This window comes from Lepidochelys kempii, chromosome 5, assembly GCF_965140285.1.
Source record: "Lepidochelys kempii isolate rLepKem1 chromosome 5, rLepKem1.hap1, whole genome shotgun sequence".
NCBI lineage: Eukaryota > Metazoa > Chordata > Testudines > Cheloniidae > Lepidochelys > Lepidochelys kempii.
In genome coordinates this window covers 30251304-30271757 of record NC_136384.1, presented here as the reverse complement: position 1 = coordinate 30271757, position 20454 = coordinate 30251304, and the positions used below count along the sequence as shown (strand labels likewise).

Genomic DNA, 20454 nt, shown 5'->3' with positions numbered 1-20454 from the left:
GATCCTAAAGTGATAAGGGCAGTACAAGAACCTATATAGAACAGAAAACTGTTGTAAACCAGTATAGGTCCACTGGCTTCAATGGATGTACAACAATTTCTATCAGCTGAGGATCTGGCCCATCTCCTTCAACAGGAGTAAATATAAAAGCAACACAAAGTGTTGTTTATATGCACAAACACAATTTTAAAAGCAAATGGAAGTAATTGACAACAGTTGTTCACAAGGAAGGTTACCTTTCTACACATACTAGGGCAGGGTACACCACAGTCTAAGACAAATAAGGGCTAAAGGATATGAGAGCAAAAACTTGCTGGCTCAGCAAATGTGTATATATATTTTCCCTCTGTAGTCTGTTAGGTAAAGAATGTGGCTTTCAAGCCCATTCCCCTTCTTCAACTGTACCACTGCCTCCATGTCACTGGGGTGGCTGGCAAACTTCATAACCTGATATTCATGTTTGTATAAAAATACCTCCCTGCTGAATGATAAATGATTGCTACTTTCAGTGAGTTAATCAAGAAAGGATTTGGCTGCTTTAGCTAAAAGGCTTGGCTTTGCTTTGCTTGCAAGGTCGTTTCCAATGAGTTCCCCGAACTTTGAACCACATCGGAGAAGTGAGATAAACAAGGCAAGTATAAATACTAGAGAGCAGCAGCTGCTGAGGCTGTTTACTCCTGCAAAGCGGAATTAAGCAGAGCAGCCAACCAAAGGGGAAAACAGGGTAAGTGTGTTGTTTTGCTATAAAATATCATCTTGATTTCTGGTTCTGCAAAGTGTTCCTTTGTTTCTTTGGTTGTAGAGATTGATTGGGGAGCTAGAAAATTCCATTTGAAACTAACTCAAATGGCTGTTTAAAAAAATTGAAATATAGAAGAAAGTGTAATTCAGAACGAAACTTATTTCCTGTCTGTGGGGCTTGGCAAACTGTTGTTGGGCATTGTGTGCCAACACTGCAGAATGCTAAAGTCATGGAACAATCCTGGCATGTCTTGAAGTTTTGTACATGTCTGCAAGAGAATCACATGAACGGAATGCAGTTCTCCAAGTGTGTGCAGAGACCTGGAATGAAATTCTGGCTCCACTGAAGTCAATGGTTCCATAATTTCATCCCTAAAGTATTTTACCAGATTGCTTCTACAGAATTGGAGGAAAGAAAAGTCAGGAAATATGGAGTCTGACAATAAGGCTGGCTTGCAGCAATTTCGTCTGTCTGCCTGAGATCGGTAATACAAAACTTTCCTTGTATTGGAATGCTCTGGGGTTGATGAAAACGTATATTATGTATATGAGTTTCATGTATTATGTATGTTATTACATCACAGAGCACAACGGTGCGTCTGATCAGATTCTGTTGTGAATGTGGCTGTGGGATATGCAATACAATCTTGCAGCTTGTGAGGGGGAAAAGAGTAGTTTTTCAGTTTCTTTCCTAGATAATGCATGGTTTCTAAACACAAAAAGCCAAAGGGTGTTATGTTAATGTATCATTGGGAGAAAAAGAGGTTTTACAATATTTCTATGTTTTATGATGATCACAAATATAAGATGCCCTGGGTGCATGCAAGAGGTTTTGTGAGATTTAGGGAATCCTGAAATTTTGGATTTTTCATTTCCTTTTCTTTGTTACTCAGTTGTCTCTGGTGTCTGCCTTCTTTAGAGCTTTTTCTGGCTAAGGTCCAAATTTGAAAAAAAAAATCTTCTAAAAATTCTGGACTCTTTTATTCTGCTCCCAGTTTGTATAGTAGTTGCTATGAGCCAACATATACCCCTGGGGCAACTACTTTGAAGTCAATGGAATTGCACCCCAGATTGATTTGGACCAATGATCCAGATCGCTACCTGGTGTAAACTGGCATAGCACCATTGACGTCAATGCACAAATAAGTCAAAAGCAGCAGAATTGGAGTCAGTTCTGTAGTCATTAAAATTGCAGTTTGATAAGAAGAAGAAATAGGAGTAGGGAACAACTCAATTTGTTTAGTTAATATAAAGGGTCACCCAACTGGTTGGAATACTTAGATTGTCCTGTTTTCAATTAAGAAAATATCAAGGTTATCCATTAGTGCTTTCCATGGAATCAAAGGAATATTGCCAATAGCAATAAACATAGTGGGCCAAATTCTGAGCTTACTTTCTGTGCAAGCCCCAGAGAGTTAACGGCCTGCTGGTTTTGTTATGAGAATTTCAGCAACTGGAACTGCTCTGTGCATGTATCTCATTTCCTTTGTTTTCTCTCATTTGCAGCTGAAGCCCAGCCATGTGGGGAGGGCTGGGTCTGGCCCTGGTTCTCTGTCTCCTCCCAGGAGGAGGGACAGAGAGCCAGGGTTCAAGAGCCCATTGTAAAGAACCACCAGAATGGCAAATCCAGGAGCTCAGTCCAATGCAGAATTCTAGGGGCTCAGTCACAGTGATAGCGCTCCTCCAAGCCAGCTGATATTTGTGCCTGCTGCAGGCTTCCAGGTAAGGACATTTGTCTCTTCCATGTACATCTGAAAATGGGACAGAGCAGTTTTTAAAACTCAGCTATTTAATTACAACATGTATGCAAAGCTTTTATATTATAGATCGATATGGTCACTTATTTATGGCTTCCTCACCTGCTTGTGTATCAAACAGGACCCGTGACAGGTGCAGCTCCATTGACTGAGTTCCTAGATGGACAAATCCGTCCCTGTGACTCAGATTCTTAAATCACTGCCTCAGTATTCATTGGTAGATGAAGCAACCATTTAAAAGTCTTGCCATCTTCCAATTACCACCATATAAATATAAACAACAACCAACTCTTCATTAATAAAACCAAAACCAAAATAGACCTTTAAGATCTTAGGCCACACAAATGCAAATGAACCCTAGCAAATCCAGCAGAAACTGTTCCTCCAGAGCTATACTCCCACTAAGACAGGGCTTCTCAAATTGGGGGTGGTGATCCCTTGGGGGGGGGTTGCGAGGTTATTACCGGGGGGTGTGTGCAGTGTCACAAGTTGTCAGCTTCTATCCCAAACCCGCTTTGCCTCCAGCATTTATAATGGTGTTAAATATAAAAAAAGTGTTTTTAATATATTAGGGGGGTCACACGCATAGGCTTGCTGTGTGAAAGGGGTCACCAATACAAAAGTTTGAGACCTACTGCACTGAGATGTGATTTAGGGCCTGATCCTACAGAGTTTTCCAAGCATTACTCATTACCAAGAGTAGTCCCTAGATCAGTAATGGTAAACAAACTAATACAAAAGAAAATGGCAATACATTCGGAAGCTGTAAGCCAGACTCGCTACTTTTTAAGAGCTTGATCCTATTCTCACTGCAAAACCAGTCCCTAAGAGAAAGATCCATCTGAAATCAGAATGAAGCTAAAGGTGAGTCTTGTGGGATGTGGTTTTCAAAGCTGCTTATGCCTTCAGGCTCCTTTGCAAATCCTGGCCCTAACATTCAAGGGTCTCCATTTCATTTGCAATGCATGCTCAGATTCATCCATTTATGAGCATACCCTTCCGTCTGTGTTAAGGCGATCATCAGTGGGCTTCATTCTCCAGTGCCTTGCTCCTTGCATAGTCATCATTTACACCTGTGGTCAGGTCTTTCATTGCTAGAAATCAGGGTCGAACACAGGCAGTGCTGAATTTCATTGTAAACAGCTGGTTGAAATACAGAATGTTTTCTTGAGTTGATAAAAGAAAAAATAAAGGGATGACCTGAGATTCGCTAGTTCTTTCAAACTGCCACTATCTCTGACTCTTTAGTTAGTAATTTGGCAGAGCTATTGAAGCTGAGTAAAATCATATTTCTCACATATGTAAAAGACTACTTGAAATAGAGAGATCTTTATATGTTTCACTTTCTTTTTTGTGATCAGCAGAGGTAAGCTGTACAGTTACTCCTCGCTTAACGTTGTAGTTATGTTCCTGAAAAATGCAACTTTAAGTGAAATGATGTTAAGTGAATCCAATTTCCCCATAAGAATTCATATAAATGGGGAGGTTAGGTTCCAGGAAAATTTTTTTCACAAGGCATACACACACACTATAAGTTTTAAACAAACAAACAGTTTAATACTGTACCCAGTGATGATGATTGTGAAGCTTGGTTGAGGTGGTGAAGTCAGAGGGTGGAAGAGGGTGGGATATTTCCCAGGGAATGCCTTACTGCTAAATGATGAACTAACTTTTGGCTGAGCTCTCAAGGGTTAACCCATTGCTGTTAATGTAGCCTCACACTCTACACGGCAGCATGAATTGAGGGAGGGGAGACAGCATGGCAGACAGAGACACACAGCGCATTGCCCCTTTAAGTAGGCTGACTCCACTCTAAGTGCACTGCCTTTTTAAGTAGGTCAGCAAGTTGAGACAGCAGCTGCTCCCAGGGAGCTCCCTCCGTCCTGAGCCCTGTTGTGTCGTTCCCACCCCCATGGAGATGGCATAAATGGGGTGCAGGAGCAGCGGGGAGGGGGACACCCTGACATTAGGCCCCCCGCACAGCAAGCAGGAGGCTCCTGGGAGCAGCTCCAAGGCGGAGGGCAGGAACAGCACATGGCAGTGGGGGGAGGGACAGCTGAACTGCCGGTAATTGATAGCTTGCCAGGTGGCTGCTGCACAGGGAACTTAGGGGAGCAGGGAGCTGATGGGGGGCTGCCGGTCCACCCTGGTTCCAAGATCCCACCAGCTAGCTCCAATGGGCTGCTCTTCCTGCAAGCAGTGGACAAAGCAGGCGGCTGCCCATCAATGTTAGAAGGGAGCATTGCACAACTTTAAACGAGCATGTTCCCTAATTGATCAGCAATGTAACAACAAAACAACGTTAACCAGGATGACTTTAAGTGAGGAATTACTGTCCGTAAAAGCATAAGTAGGATGGATATTCTTTATTCAAGATAAATAATCTTTATTCAAATTCTAATGGAAAAAGACACATGAAAGCTGGTATTTTTAATGTATTTTTCCCCATGTGAGTAAGGGTCAACTTGTGAGTAAGGAGATAGGCCAAGGATTCCAGAGACTGTCTTTTTACATGTTCATACAGTACCTAGCACAATGGGGTGGAGCCTGTGGACCCTACCAGAATACAAAAAAATCAACAGCAGCAAGAGTCAGACAATTCTTTTGGATGGAATCAAGCAGCAGTTGCTCCCCCCTGCTCAGAACTTGGATTCCTGTTGCAGCTATGAAATCACTTTGAGTTGAAAACGGACAGAGCTGCTTTCACAGCCTGACTCTTTTAAACCCCTTCTAGAGGTTGCACTGGGCTAATATTACAATGGTCTTTATGAGTTTTTCAGTAATTGGATTTGAAAAACTAGGGATGGGATTCTGGCCCAGTTTAAGACAATGGGAGTTGTGCCACTAACGTCAATGGAGTAGACTCTGACCCTAGAAAACCAAATTTTATAATGGACCAGAGGATTTCAAGTTCTGGGTAATGAAGAATTTTCACTGTATGGTAGTTAATAATACATTCATTCAGTTTACAGAGCAAATGCATTTAAAGAACACTTCAGTAGGGTATGAAAGTATGACCACGCTGTTGCTATGTATCAAAGTCGGAACTCTTGCATTGCCAATTTTAGGGAACCGAATTTGCTTATCCTGTAATTCTTGAAGAAGATCATTAGTAACACAACCTCATACTGCATAAGTTTTATTTCCCCCTTTTATTCCAATGGCTATCATATCCTTTTTCTGACTTATTGAGTAGCTGTTATATCATCCAAAAGAGTGGGAGAGTTAGCAGCCCTTCGTTGTAAGTACCCCTTCTTGATCATCTATAGTGAGGCACTGTTTCTGCTGTGTTTGGACTGTACATGCACTCAGATGTCACACCAGTATTTGGTCATTAATCAATTATCACTCAAATACACCCGTTAGATTAAATATCTAAATCTATATCAGTAAAAGAAACAAAGGAATTGAAATGGAAAGATCAATTAAATGAATGAATCTGCTTTACCTATGTATGTAAAATATATTAAAGGATAGGATACTGTATTTTTTAGCTACACTGTGTACTCTTATAGGATCCAATCCTGGGCATAATACAAAGGACATTGATGACAATGTCAACGCTCCCATTGATTTTAATGACCCTGCTTGAAATCAATGATTGCAATGGAAGAATTGGAATTATTAGCTCTCAGATAGATCAAGGCAAATCATTGATCCATAAAAGCAAATGTCCATTTAAAAAACATACTTTATTTATCAAGAAATAAAGTTGATTCTTGCCTGATTAATGGTCTTTTTCTTTTAAAATCTCCATCAGATTGGAAGACCTGAGAGTAAAGTTAGAGAATGAAGGATTGGTCAATATCTCATACTTGGTGGTTAATCATCAAGGAATCCATTCCCAACTGAAAATTCACACACTGAAGGAGAAGGTATCGGAGAATATTACTGTATACCAGCAGGATGAGAATCAAACTGATGTCTGGACTACCTTAAATGGAAACAAAGATGATTTTCTTATCTATGACAGGTCTGTATATAAAGGAGAAATTAGGAAATGATTTATATTAATTTACAGTGTTGTATTTTGTAACCCAACAGAATATTTTCTCATTTGCTTGCCAAAAGCCCTTTATCTCATAACAAGTGCATCATATTCTGCTTTTCTAAATGCCATTAAGCAAAGTCTTTTTCACCTTTTACAGCCAGAGAAGAACTAATATGGACCAAATTTTGCTGTTATTTAAATCAGTGTAAATCTGGAATAGCTTCATTCTTTTCAGTGCAGTTACTCTGGATTTAGATCAGAGTAACAGAGCAGAATTTGGTCGAGGATTCCAATCACACTTGCTCATTTTTTATATTTACACAACACTAGGACATCTGATTCTGAGTCTGATTTACACAGAAAATTTATTTAGCATATTTAATCTGAGCCTAAAAGGCTGTTTGTGTGAGAAAAGGAGGGGTAAATCCATTTAGACATTTGTGGGTTTACTGAGTAGAAAGAAAATATTTGTGTTGCTTAAATAGGATTTTTTAAAAAAGAAATAACTATGTAGATGAGTTAACAGTATCGAAGGTCAATGTCCTTATCTACAGCCAAATCCTGGAGCATAGAGCAAAGTCCAAATAAACATATTTTCCTCATGTGAAAACATCCTAGGTTTGATGAACTAAACCTCAGCCCCATCTGAGTACCCTGTCTGTGCCATTTCATGCAGCATGGAAACAAGAAGCAGGTGTAGCTCACAGCTCCTATCTACATATGGAGTTTTCACCCAGTGCAATGCATGGATGCACCAACTACACCCGTAGCTTGTCCACAATCCCTCCCTCTGGGAAGTTGTGCAATGATCTTTTTGTGCAATGATCTTTTTCCTGGAGAGAAACGTGTGCATGGTGTTTCGGTTGCTGTTGCTTCGCCACCCCCATGTATCAGATTGACAACTGCTTTTGTCTTGTTGTAAACAGCATTCCTAGGATATGGCCCATAGTCTTTATTCAGGCAGAGCTGGGTGTAAGGAAGAGTTCTATTTTTACAGAATTAAGTTTACGTTTGCAATATGTTGAAACTGCACATTATAGATATTTAGATTGTAAACATTTGGGGACAGGGAGCATCTTTCTGTTCTATGCTTGTACAGCACAGTGGGGTCCTGGTCCGTGACTAGGGCTCCTGGGCAGTACACTAACACAAAGAATAATAGTAATAGATATTTTCTGGGTTTTTTGTATAACTGTAAATCTCATTCTCTTCTTAGGTGTGGCCGTCTGGTGTATCATCTTGGTCTGCCTTATAGCTTCCTGACTCTCCCATATGTGGAAGCATCTATTAAGACTGCATACTGTGAATACAAGTGTGGAAACTGCTCTTATATGGTATTTTCCTAATTTTATTCTTTTTTTATATATATAAATATATTGGGAGGGGAAGTGAGATTGACTGATGTTTAAAGGAACTGTTTCTACCTGATTAATCCCAAAAGCCATTGTTCACCAACCTGGCCATTTTATGGCTCCTCAATTATTAAGTAATTTGTTACACATTTTTCAAAATGGATCAACTTGAGCTCAGAAAAGATTGAAATATAAGGGCTAAATTGCTGCCCTTGTGTAAAAATGTGAATCATTTTGAGAAATCTAAATCCTGGCTTGGCTGCCAATTCTGTTTACTTAGTTGTGTGTATAATCAGCAAAACAGAAAACCAACAGAGTTCTGAGATTCTCTTGTCTTTCTAATTAATGTGACTCATTCTCTAGATACTTCCTAACTTTTGAAATGATCATTAATACCTCTGTAAACTATAAAATGTCACATTTGACTTATTTTGAGCACTTCTGAATTTGCCTTTGGGCCTGATCTTGGTCCTGCTGAAGCCAATGATAGTTTTACTGTTGAATTGTATGGGTGAAAACCTAGCTTTATTGAAGTCAATGGCAATTAGGTTGGATGTGTAATTTGTACATACTGGGTGAAATCCTGGTCTCGGTGAAGTCATTGACTTTAATGAGGCCAGGATATTACCCATTAACCTTAGTGATTTGCTGATATGCATAATACAACCACTGCTCGTGCTGCTAGTTGATAGGCAGCAGAAGGGCAAGTGCCTATTCTTCTCATCTGGGGAATATGAAGCCAACCAATGGGCTGTGCAATTGGGCCGTATCAGAGTGAAATAACTGCCACCAGTTAATTATAGTGGATTTGAAAAATTCACAAAATTGGGAAAATTAACTAACAGGAAGCATTTAGCAGTTTACAATACGTTAGACTGCTTACTGCATTTACTAGTGCTGACCACAAAAATCCCTTGCTGCTTTTGTTTTCTTATCTTACTGCTTTTCACTAGTCCACTTTATGAGCCCTGAAGGTATGCCTACACCGCAGCTGGGAGAATACTTCCCAGCTCAGGCAGACAGAAATAAACTAGTTTTGCTCAAGCTAGCATGCTAAAAATAGCAGTGGAGCCAAGGGTAGCCTGGGCAGCAGCTTGGGCTAGCCGCCTGAGTATATACTCAGGGAGTCCGGGCGGGTTTGTACTCAAGCAATCCCTGGCCACACTGTACAGGGACACAGGACAACACCTGAAGCCAATCCTCTAATAAACTAACTAACGATGTATTAACTAAGAAAAGAAATAACTCTCTTACATAGAAGATTAAAGCAGATGAACATACACACACAAATGAGGTACAATATTAAGTTCAAAAGGTAATAGAAGCTTCTATAAATAAGTAAACTTTTATGTCCTTTGGGGCTAACCCAAGCCAAGCAACTTGGGGATCTCTCCCTTATGTTTAAGAATGTTTCCACTGAGAGTCCAGAGTCTAAAAGATCCAGTTTCTCCTTGTCACACCCTTCCTTCTCCCCTTCACCCCAGAATCCAAGCTGATGAGATGAGCACTCTTGCATATAACCTCTTCTTGGGGGGGAGCAATTGACAAAGTCTTTGTTCCCCCAATAGCCCATTTGGATTCAATAATCCTTCCTGACGGAGATAACACCTCTTGGGGTAAACTAATGTTTCACACTTGGTAATTCTTCTCCCCGACTGTGGGAAATTTAGTGTCTTAAACATATGTATAATTACAGAGAAAGCATTTAAACATTACCTTATAACATGGAATACAATTATTATAAGTAGGATTAATACATGCAGCATCCTACAAGCATTCCATAAAGTTTCACATAATCCATTGATGTTTGCAGTGTAGTTATAGCCATGTTGGTGCCAGGATATTAGAGAGACAAGAAAAATAATAAAAGACAAAAAATACCATATCACCAATGGGGAAGCACTTTTCACAAAGTGATCACTCCATATCAGATCTCTCTGTCCTTGTCCTCAAAGGAAACCTGCACAACATCTTCAAAACATGAACCTAGGTGCTTAAATTTATAACTTTGCTAGACACCAAAAATCATGGTCTTAATAAAGATACTGGATTTATGGCTTATTATAACAATCTGTTACCCACTAACCCTCATTTTTGTGTCTGATTACTGCAAAAGTGTTAACAGGCCACTTCACATTGAATGGTCTGATACAATATGTGTTAACTACTTATGCAAAACAATCTATTCCACTTTGTGTTTAGCTGTGACACTCTGGGTATGTCTACACTGCACAGTAAGCCCAGGATTCAAACTCAGGCTCAAGCTTAACCCTGGTTCCATCTACACACAACTCTTGCTAATCCAGGGCTTGGCTCCAGGGGGTGAATGGTTCAAGCTTGAATCAAGCCAGGATCCAGGGTTCAAGCACTGTTGCTTTTCAGTCCCACTGAACTAGTGCTCTGGGAGTCTGCCAAAAGTATTCCACAACCCCCAGGCCAACTTTCTTTGTCAACAGACAAAGACAAGTTTGGTGGACCATCAAGTTTTGCGAGACTGCACCATGAACAAAGGGTTAGAGCAACCACATTTTGGGAGGGCACTAGGAAGTCTGGGATATGGGTGGTTGGACTTGGGCCCACATCATGCAGTATAAATGCAGGAGCCCCAGGTTGGGACCCAGGGCTCAACAATTCCTAACCTGGGGATACAAACGAGTGTAGATACTCAAACCCTATGTTAACAAACCCAGGGCTGCTTACTCAAGTTCTGCTCACCCTGGGCTTACTCTGCACTGTAGATGTGCCCCCAGTGAACCTTTCCCAGACCTGAAGAAGAGCTCTGTGTAGCTCAAAAGCTTGTCTCTTTCACCAACCTACTTTGGTCCAGTACCAGATACTACCTTACCCACTTTGTCTTGCTAATAATCCACTGAAACAGTATGACATTAAGTCATTACTAAAATGGGCTGGATTGAAATCAATGACCTTGTGAAAAAGAGAGCGTTTTCATATTCTGTTACTAGTCAGTTGAGGCATTCAGTTTCCTCAGCTTCATTTTTTTAAACATCTGAATTACTCTGTTTCATGTGAATATGCACCTGGTAGCACAAAGCAGCTTGATAACTGAAGTGATTTTCTTTCTTAAACCTCATGTCCTTCACAAATTTCTGAAATAATATTTTGCAGGTTACAAATAAAGGAGTTTCTCTTTAGCTTAGCTGGAAATCTAAATACAACTTTAGCCATGTGGCCTAGTGTACATAGTTGCTCTGCTGGCATAGTTATTTAGGGCTAAATTGTGCCATTAAGACACAGCCTGAAGTAAGTGGCAGAGTATACGCATAATGCACCTGGGGAACGTAGGGAGACACTGTGCCTCAGAGAAAGCCCTCAGAGGCACAATTCCTCCCCAGCTTCCCTTCTGCAATGGGGAGCAGCAATTGATGATACCCTTTGAGATGCTGAAAAATTCCCCCAGCCAGCTGACCTGCTTCTCCTTCCCCAGGCCAACTTACTTCTGGTGAGAGCATCTTTTGCATAGTTCCAGCACTCCCGTGAGTGCTGGGATCTGCAATGCACGTTGCCCTACTGCATCAAAATCTAGCCTTTAATTTGTTCATGTTACAGTCATGGCTTTCAAAAACATATTTAAAAAGGATAACTTGAACAAAAATACCTAAGCAATGACAATATTTTATGTTGATTTGATTAAGCCTTTGTTTTCAGTTACTGTAATAATGACATCAGTTAATTGAGATTTTAAAACTAACCCTGTTTACTTCAGATGAGTGCATTTTTATTGTATGAACGTATATTTTCCAGACACCAGTCGTTGAAGATATATGCAAAAACATATCTCAGACAGCAGACAAAAAGACAACTGAAGAAGCACTGAAGCCACACAACAACCATTCACACCACCACAGTCAACATAGACATCATGGACACCACCACCAGGAAGGGGACCAGCTTTCAGAAGATCAGACTCAACAGGATGCTGGTCAAGCTCCAAGACATCATTCCCACCAGAGCAGTCAACGTTATAATAGGGTTGTGGGTCATAATAGACAGGGTCAGAAAGGTAATCAACCAAATGTAGAAACTGCCCCACAAAGAGAAGTGGGGAAGGTTCCTACACAAATTAAGAGGCCTTGAAAAAAAGGAACTGCCAGCTGAAACAATCAGTTAACCTGTAACTGGCAGAAAGTGTCACAGTCAATTTCTAGTAGCTGATGTTGACACTGCCGACACCTGTTGTTTGAAGAATCAGAAAATGCAGCCACCTGACACTGTCAGGAAGAACTCCCATCTTCCTGCAGGTGACATGGCCAGCTGTTAGCAGAGAACATCACTGAATCTTGACAGTGACGTCTGCCCACAGCTGCTTGACGTTCACCAGCAGCAAGTGAGCATGAAACATCTGACACCTGACAGTGAGACGGAAAGACAGGAAACTGAGCATGAAAAGCAAACTAAACATTTTAACATCAGGAAAGATCCCTTCAATTTTAATGCATTTAATTGTAATACAACTTGTAATAACAAACTTCAAACGTATCAGATTAATACCCTAGACAGGAAATGGAAAAGCGCACAGAAGTTAAAATATAACACTGAAAACAATTTGATGTGTGTTACAATACCATTAGTAGAGGGTTATTTTTCTGGGTTTTTTAAAAAGTAAAATTACCTAAGCCATAGTTTGTTTTTTCAGTGCTAGTTGAAGAGTGTCTACAGTATTTGGTTAATTTGTCTTTCTCGTTTCTCTCCTAATATTCTGCTTGCATTAATGAGGACAGAAGCATAAACTATAACCTAGGGGCTTCTGTTTGATATTTAGCAACCAAGAATAGAAGAAAGCCAGAAAAGACATTCTAATAATGTTTTACTACTTATTTCTGAAGAACACGAAATATTAAAAAGTTAATTTTTTTCTCAATTAAAAAAGGAGCTATGAAAGTGATCCAACCATATTGTTTTTGATGCACACGAAAAGCTTATTCAAGAGCAACTTGCCATAACAATGTTTAATTTCAGCTGTAAACTATATGACAAAAATTGCATTGTTCAAAAGTAATAATTGTTGTACTTTTTGATAGTCTTATAGTTTAAGGACCAGATCCTGTATCAGGATCCATTAGCAAGGACTCCTGTACCTTTGTGAAGCCCTACTGAAGACAATAGGATTCTGCATGGGCACAGGGGGCAGTGTTAGTAGATCTTGATGTGGAATCAGGGCATGAAACAAGGTTATGAATCAAATTCAATCCTGGTATAAGCAAACACAACTCTCACTGAATTGCACCTATTTATGCCAGGGTTAAATTTATCCATATATAGATTATTAATGTAACTTACGAATGAAACTTGTATAATGTCTCTCTTGGTGTAGTTATTCTTACAATTTGACTATCTTAGCTGAACTGAAAACAACGTAGTGTTTAATTTGAAGGATCATGGAAGAAAGAAAAGAGAATAGAGGTGAATGCTTTGAAAGTACATGCCATAGTTAATGATGGTTTAATAGGGAAACTGTGTCTCCTACAAAACCTGAATCCTTTTATGGTGAATGCTAATAAGCAAGAAAGCAGTACTGAATATAAAGAGAATATAGATGTATGGTATATTTGATAAGGGAGTTTTCAATAAAAAAATAGATGGCATTCCAGAGTTGCCTTATATTTTGTTTTCACTTTCCAAGTGCATAGCTTGTGCTATTGCATTTATAATGTATTTTTCAGTTGTATTAAGTCAAGAAACCATTTCAGTACTGCATGTTCAAAGTTACTCTCAAAACCGCCTCCGTTTGAGGAGGGAATCTGGACCATTGCTGAGTCGTTGCTCTAAGTCTTTAATAGTGTTACGGAGAATTTCAATTTCCTTGTTTTTTTCTTCCTGGAGATGCTGAAGTTTCTATAGAAATATAAATAAAATGGTTTTGGTAATTAAAATTTGGAAGTGAAATACAGCATAGGGGTACAGTGGAGTCGCATCTTACATGGGGGTTAGGTTCTAAAGACAGCGCGTAAGGCGAAAATCGTGTATAGTCAAAAAGAGAGAGAGACGGAAGAATGAAAGAATAAAAAAGGGAGAAAGATGACTTCAATGTCATTATGCACAAACCGGAGTGCCTCAGGATGGCCAGGAGCATTGTCTATGATCAGCAACACTTTAAAGTCAAGTCCTTTCTCTTCAAGGTACCGCTTGACCTCTGGAATGAAACACTTGTGGAACCAATCCAGAAATACTGCTGCTGTCACCCAAGCCTTTTTATTTGATTGCCAGAACACAGGCAGGAGATTTTTGTTCTTGCCTTTTAAGGCATGGGGATTTGCAGCCCTCTAGAGCAAGCCTGGCTTTATTAAATGCCCAGCCGCATTGCCACAAAACAACACAGACACATGGTCTTTAACTGCTTTGAAGCCAGGGGCTTGTCTTTCTGATTTCGAAGTGTAGTGCGGTTGGGCATTTTTTTCCCAGAAGAGCCCAGTCTCGTCAGCATTAAAAACTTGTTTGGGAAGAAAGCCCTTTTCTTCTGTGATTTTCTTTAATTGTTCGGGGTAGGCTTTTGCTGCCTCTTCATTGGCAGATGCAGCTTCACCAGTAGTCTGCACGTTTTTGAGGTTGAAGCGGTTCCTAAAACTGTTAAGCCAACCTTGGCTGGCTTTGAATTCCTTCTCATCAGAAGGCTGTCCCTCTTCGTTGGGAGGTATGAACAGCGCGTAGAGGCTAAGAGCCTTTTCTCGCAACACGTTGCCATCGATAGGCACAGGTTTACGGTTCATGTCTTCCAGCCATAAGTTTAATGCCTTTTCAGTCTTCACTGAAGTCTTATCACGCACCTGGCTCATCACCTTAGCAGTTACTGGAGCACTTGATGCCACGGCTTGACAAATTTCTCTCTCTCGAATCTTGATGGCACGGATGCTAGATTTGTTGCGGCCATATTTATGCGCCACGTTGGAGACCGACATACCGTCTCTCAATAAGTCCAACACAGCCAGTTTTTCCTCCAGCATTGGAACAGATCGCTGTTTCTTTGGTTGAGTACCAGATGAAGTAGTTGGCTTGCGTTTAGGGGTAATGTTGTGCAAAAAAATACGTATCTTTAAACACTAGAATCACACTCAGTACAGCGAGATGCTCACCGGACCGGCAGGCAGACCCCTGAGCGCTCTCCCGTCTACTCCTGTACAGTACTCCACCGCCGTGAGTTATTGTTGTTTTTCTTTTTTTTTGCCACATGCGTATAGTTGAATTCACATAAATTAAATGCGCGTATGATGCAACTCCACTGTATCAACACAACATGATGCTACTAATGAAAAATTATCCTAAGTACAATAATGAGAACATAATAATATGTATTTTACAAGGATAAGTCTCACAAAATCCTCTTTCTTTGACAGCTTAATGGCCCTAATCTAGAAAAGCATGTACACAATGCACAAGTTTAACTTTAAGCATACAAGTACTGTCATTGAAGTCAATAGGACTATTCAAGGTAAAGTTAAACATGTGCTTAAGTGCTTTGTTGGTACATGGCCAATCTTAAATCCCACAATCCTCACTTTACACTGGAATGAAAGCAATAGTAGATGTTTGATTGTGTATGGGTATTATTTTAACAAAATATATTTAAACATCTACAAAAAAATTCAAGCTTATTTGAAGGTTATGTGCAAATGGCAGTAAAATTAAGTCCCTGAAGCAAGGGATCATGCATATACTTAAAAAAATCCACCTGGTGCTATGTTTAAAATTTTCAGAGTTTATTATTATTACATACACTTTAAGATATATAATAATAATAGTAAATCCTCAACCCTAACCCCTGACCTCCATAAGCTGGCACCAGAATGGTTCTGTAGTAACCGTGACATCATCATACTGGAAAGAGCATAATCAATGAAAGCTGGAAGACCATGGTGGGGCTGCATGTCATGCATAGCTGCCAACATGTGACAGCTATATACAGGAATATTTAGGGCTCAATCCAAACTCTATTGAAGTTAATAGAAAGAGTCAGCAGGCTTCAATAGGCTTTGGATCAGGCCCTTTGTTGGGGGATGCACACTGCAATTAAATCCACTGGTTGTTGCTTCCTCCTTCTGGACAGTTTTCCAGGATACTGGTGGTGTGATTGAGGCAAATTATGCCTCTCTTTGGAGCCTCCGCTAAACACACTGGGGTTGTATAGGAGTAACTGATGATAGAATCTGTTCCCTAGAATCCTTAGTGCTGGGGATGACACATGAGCTGGAAGGATCACAGCTTCACTTTCAGATACATAGAAAAATAATTGTTTTACTTGGTAAATGAGCAATATGGTTTGGAGCCATGGTGGCACAATAAACAAGGAGTGGCACATTACCATTTTTACAAAGTCACTTTTCAAAGCAAGCTGCACTTTAAAACCTTGCATATCATACAGAAATACCAGCTAGGTACTCTATAGCAACAGTATTTGCAACCCACAGACATTTTTAGGAAAAAGCTATTAAAACACATACCCTTCTGTAGATATTTTGAGGCAAGACAGTGGTATCTGGATATGATTTTGTTGTTTTATTCTGAACTCTTGCTAGTTTAGCATTGAACTGAAACAAAAGGAAAGGACAAAAATCCCTAATATTTACACTGACCCAACAGAAGAAAACATTTTCATAAAAATAGGCATAATTTCCACATGTTTTTGCACCATAATGTTGTACCTTAAAATTAAAATGGTCAGGGTGAGCCAATTAGTTTTTTAAAATTAAAAATTAATACAATTACAAGTTGACAGTGTCCCTTTAAAAATATAGGCCCAGGCCCTTGGTTCTTGTGGTTCAGAGGGGCCATAATATTAGTTTGCCAACCAGCTGAGGATTTTCCCCAACTGTAGGGAGTGTGTCTGGGCAAAAGAAGGCTCTGCATACTCTTAATTAAACCAGCCCCAAGTTTGGGTCCTGAGGAGAGCTCATCCCAACCAGAGATTCATCCCCTATTTTATTATTATTATTATTATTATTATTTTTAACATTTAGAGCATTTGAAATCTTTGCTTAGTTTTTCAGTAGCAGTGCAGTGGCTTTAAAACCTCAGCGGTTAAATAAAACTCCAGTCCTGAAGCTTACAGTACCTATGCAACGCTCCTCTGAAATCAGTGGGCTGCTGCCAGTGCATTGCTGGATCAGGGCCTCAAGCTCTCAACATTTTTAAATAAAGACATCTTCCAAACATTACAGGAACTATAAACATTTGAAAAAATAAGCAAAAAACAAAAGCATTTTTTTTTCATCCCTCTAGGTGCTCAAAAACATATAGGGCAAAATTTTCAAAGAGGGCATAACAGTTGTACTTAAAACAATTCTACCTTTCTCAAAAACAACATAATAGGTTATAAACATTTTCTGTACTGGCCAACTTTGGAGGGTTTATCCTCAGCTCAGATGAAAAGCTCATTGAGCTATGACAATTTACACCACCTGTGGATCTGCCTCTTTAAATTTTAAAACTGTGAGGATCCAAATTACATTAGTAAATGCTAATCTCAACCCTTTTCTTTACATAGACTCTTCTAAATCTATCCAAGGTGCGTGTCTATTTGGTCTTTAAACTTATGAAACCCTCTCTTCCCAGTAGTGCATACCTCGATCTGCAGTTTGATTATCTCATTCTGTTTCTCTTTATCTAGAGTTCTCAGCTGTCTGGTTAAGTCTAATATTGTCAGCTCTTTTTTCTCTAGCTTTTCTTTATGCTCTTCTTCTTTTAGTTCAACTAATAACAATAAAATAATAATATAAAATTGTAATTATCAAGAAAATTAATTTTATTAGCTGAGAAAACTTCAAAAGCAGCAGAAGCTGTAATGTGACAAATTCATGAACCAACTAAAAACACAAACTGAAAAAAGGGGAACACTAACATATTAAAAATGTATTGTTCTTGGTTTGGAATAAAAAATGGTTATTTTAAATGTCTAAAGCAGTTGTTCCCAAACTTGTTCCGCCGCTTGTGCAGGGAAAGCCGCTGTTGGGCCGGGCCGGTTTGTTTTCCTGCCACGTCCGCAGGTTCAGCCTATTGCAGCTCCCAGTGGCCACGGTTCACTGCTCCAGGCCAATGGGAGCTGCTGGAAGCTGGCTGCCAGGGGCTTTCCCTGCACAAGTGGCGGAACAAGTTTGGGAACCACTGGTCTAATGGCTCCCCAAATAACTGACTATTTCAAAGCCACTATCATGATTTTGGCCTGTACTTCACTGTTCCAGACTCATAATCAGAGGTGCAATCTGGTCACCACATTGGAGGCCACAGCATGTGCTGAAAACATCAAAGCAATCCTTGGTAGCATTGGCTATGAATGCTGAAGCCACTGGGATTTTCTTTTAACTCCAAACCTAACCTAAATGATTTCTTAGCCCTTTTTCTTGGCAGTCTGGCTGCCAAATTGTCAGTCCAGGCCAGTTCTGCTCTTGCAAAATGCATTGCTGCAGAAGCCCTCAGAGAGTTGGGGTAGCAGTGTCTTTGACTAGTGCTGAGACTGCCCCGTCCACTTTGGGAAAAGAGACAAAAACTGGTTTGCTACAGTTTGTGTTGTAGAATATTTTGGCACACCTGGACAATTTCATACACTTTGCTGATGTTCCCCATTCAGCCTTTATTACTTTTTGCAAAAAGATATAAAGGGGAATGTGTGGTTCAGATTTTGAACTGGTTAATTAAATGATAATGATGAAGAACCAGATGCTTAAACAATGTATTCCCTTTATTATGGTTTTTCTTTCCCTGTATGAAAACTTTGAGCAGAGCCTCTAGTTCTGGGTCCTTCTGGTGATGTGTCAGTGGAACTGCTATCCCAAGAAGAACAGGGCAGTTTTCTTCAAAGTTTCTGAATTAATTTCTTGAATCTTTCCCCCTTTTATAATTTGATTTCTTAAAGGAGGTGGGGATTGGGGACCTGAGTCAGATGAGGAGTCCTGGGAACCTCTTCTGCTAGCAGGTATCTCTTTATCTTTGTCCTTTTGAGAGTGGATAAAAAGCCCGTAAGGGGATACTGCAGCCTCTGGCTGGGGCTCACAAGATGGTGGCCTCTGAGGTAAAGGTGCTTTTTGTGCCAAATCCAAGAACTCCCTAGCCCAAGAGGAAATTTCTTTCTGAGGGGGAGACTGATTTCCTTCTTCGCCACTTCATGCAGAATTCCTGACTTCCCTGAGGCTAAGAGGAGACTGAATTGCCCAATGAACCAAGGGAGGGATGGTAAGACCTGAGCCATGGGACGGCATGCACCCAAAATGGTCTTACTGGCCGCTCCTGGCTCTGTCTGTGGTGGATTCAGACAACTGGCTTATGGTTTCCTATGCCGGGCCGCTGCCCTTTGATGTAACTGCTTCTGGTGGCTCAAGTGCTCTCTTCATTTTTCCACCACCCATTGAGACATTTGTGGTCTCTGACTGTCAGACTCCTCCCTCACTAGTGGGGAACTCCTGGGGAACTGGCTCAGGGGTTTGTGGGAGTCAGCCAAAGTGAAACCTTTCTGAGAAGATGAGGCGACTGGGTTGCACAAGGCACAACCCTCTTCTTCTGTACCCTCTGGCAGGGGCACAGCGCAGGAGAAGCATAGCCTTGGTCTCCCTCCACCATCCTCCTACCCTATAACCTGAACAGTCAGGGCAGGGGGAGGGACTGTGCTAATTGCAGGCAGGCGGCCACCCACCACCTTCAGGTTTTTTAAAAAAATTCTCTCTCTTGCAGCAAGTGCTGGATTCCCTGCCCTGCCCCTAGCTACAGGAGACAAAGAGTAACTGAGGGGGTCCTCTCTGGAAGGTGGGGTGGGGGCTAGTCCCTTGTCCCCAGTTCAATGCTTTGATTCTGCCCCCTACAGCTACAGACAGGCATTGACCCACACTAAGCCCTGGTCTACACTAGGAGTTGAGGTTGAATTTAGCAGCATTAAATCAGTTTAACCCTGCACCCATCCACACGACGAAATCCTTCTTTTTGACTTAAAGGGCTCTTAAAATCGATTTCTTTACGCCACCCCCGACCAGGGGATTAGCGCTGAAATCAGCCTTGCCAGGTCACATTTGGGGTACTGTGGACGCAATTAGATGGAATTGGCCTCCGGGAGCTATCCCAGAGTGCTCCATTGTGACTGCTCTGGACAGCACTCTCAACTCTTGCACTTGCACTTGCCAGGTAGACAGGAAAAGGCCTGCAAACTTTTGAATTTCATTTTCTGTTTGGCCAGCGTGGCAACCTGCAGGTGAGTGCAGAGCTCATCAGCAGAGGTGACCATGATGGAATCCCAGAATCTCAAAAGAGCTCCAGCATGGACCAAAAGGGAGGTACAGGATCTGATAGCATGGATTCCTCTCCCCACACAGCGATCAGAACTCCGTTCCAGTTTTTGAAATGCCAAAACATTTGTCAAAATCTCCCAGGGCCTGAAGAACAGAGACCATAACAGGGACCCAAAGCAGTGCCGCGTGAAACTTAAGGAACTGAGGCAAGCCTACCAGAAAACCAGAGAGGCAAACGGCCACTCCGGGTCAGAGCCCAAAACATGCCGCTTCTATGATGAGCTGCATGCCATTTTAGGGGGTTCAGCCACCACTGCCCCAACCGTGTTGTTTGACTCATTCAATGGAGATGGAGGCAACACGGAAGCAGGTTTTGGGGACGAGGAAGATGA

At 40.8% G+C, this 20454-nt stretch overlaps 2 protein-coding genes across 2 annotated transcripts in view; one reads left to right on the top strand and one right to left on the bottom strand.

Annotated features, from left to right (window-relative positions):
* Positions 1-620: 620 nt before the first annotated feature.
* Positions 621-13444, top strand: SELENOP (selenoprotein P). Its single transcript, XM_073343862.1, has 5 exons — positions 621-724; positions 2248-2463; positions 6259-6471; positions 7706-7823; positions 11604-13444. The coding sequence occupies exons 2-5, from the start codon at positions 2261-2263 to the stop codon at positions 11955-11957; spliced, it is 888 nt and encodes a 295-aa protein (XP_073199963.1). The 5' UTR covers positions 621-724; positions 2248-2260; the 3' UTR covers positions 11958-13444.
* A 127-nt stretch (positions 13445-13571) lies between these two features.
* The window catches only part of CCDC152 (coiled-coil domain containing 152), a 32468-nt gene continuing 25585 nt past the window's right edge, over positions 13572-20454 (bottom strand). The window contains exons 6-8 of the mRNA XM_073343863.1: positions 17416-17543; positions 16295-16381; positions 13572-13694 (exon numbers count right to left, since the gene is read on the bottom strand). Coding sequence (XP_073199964.1) covers positions 13572-13694; positions 16295-16381; positions 17416-17543 — 338 coding nt within the window. The remainder of the gene's footprint in view (positions 13695-16294; positions 16382-17415; positions 17544-20454) is intronic.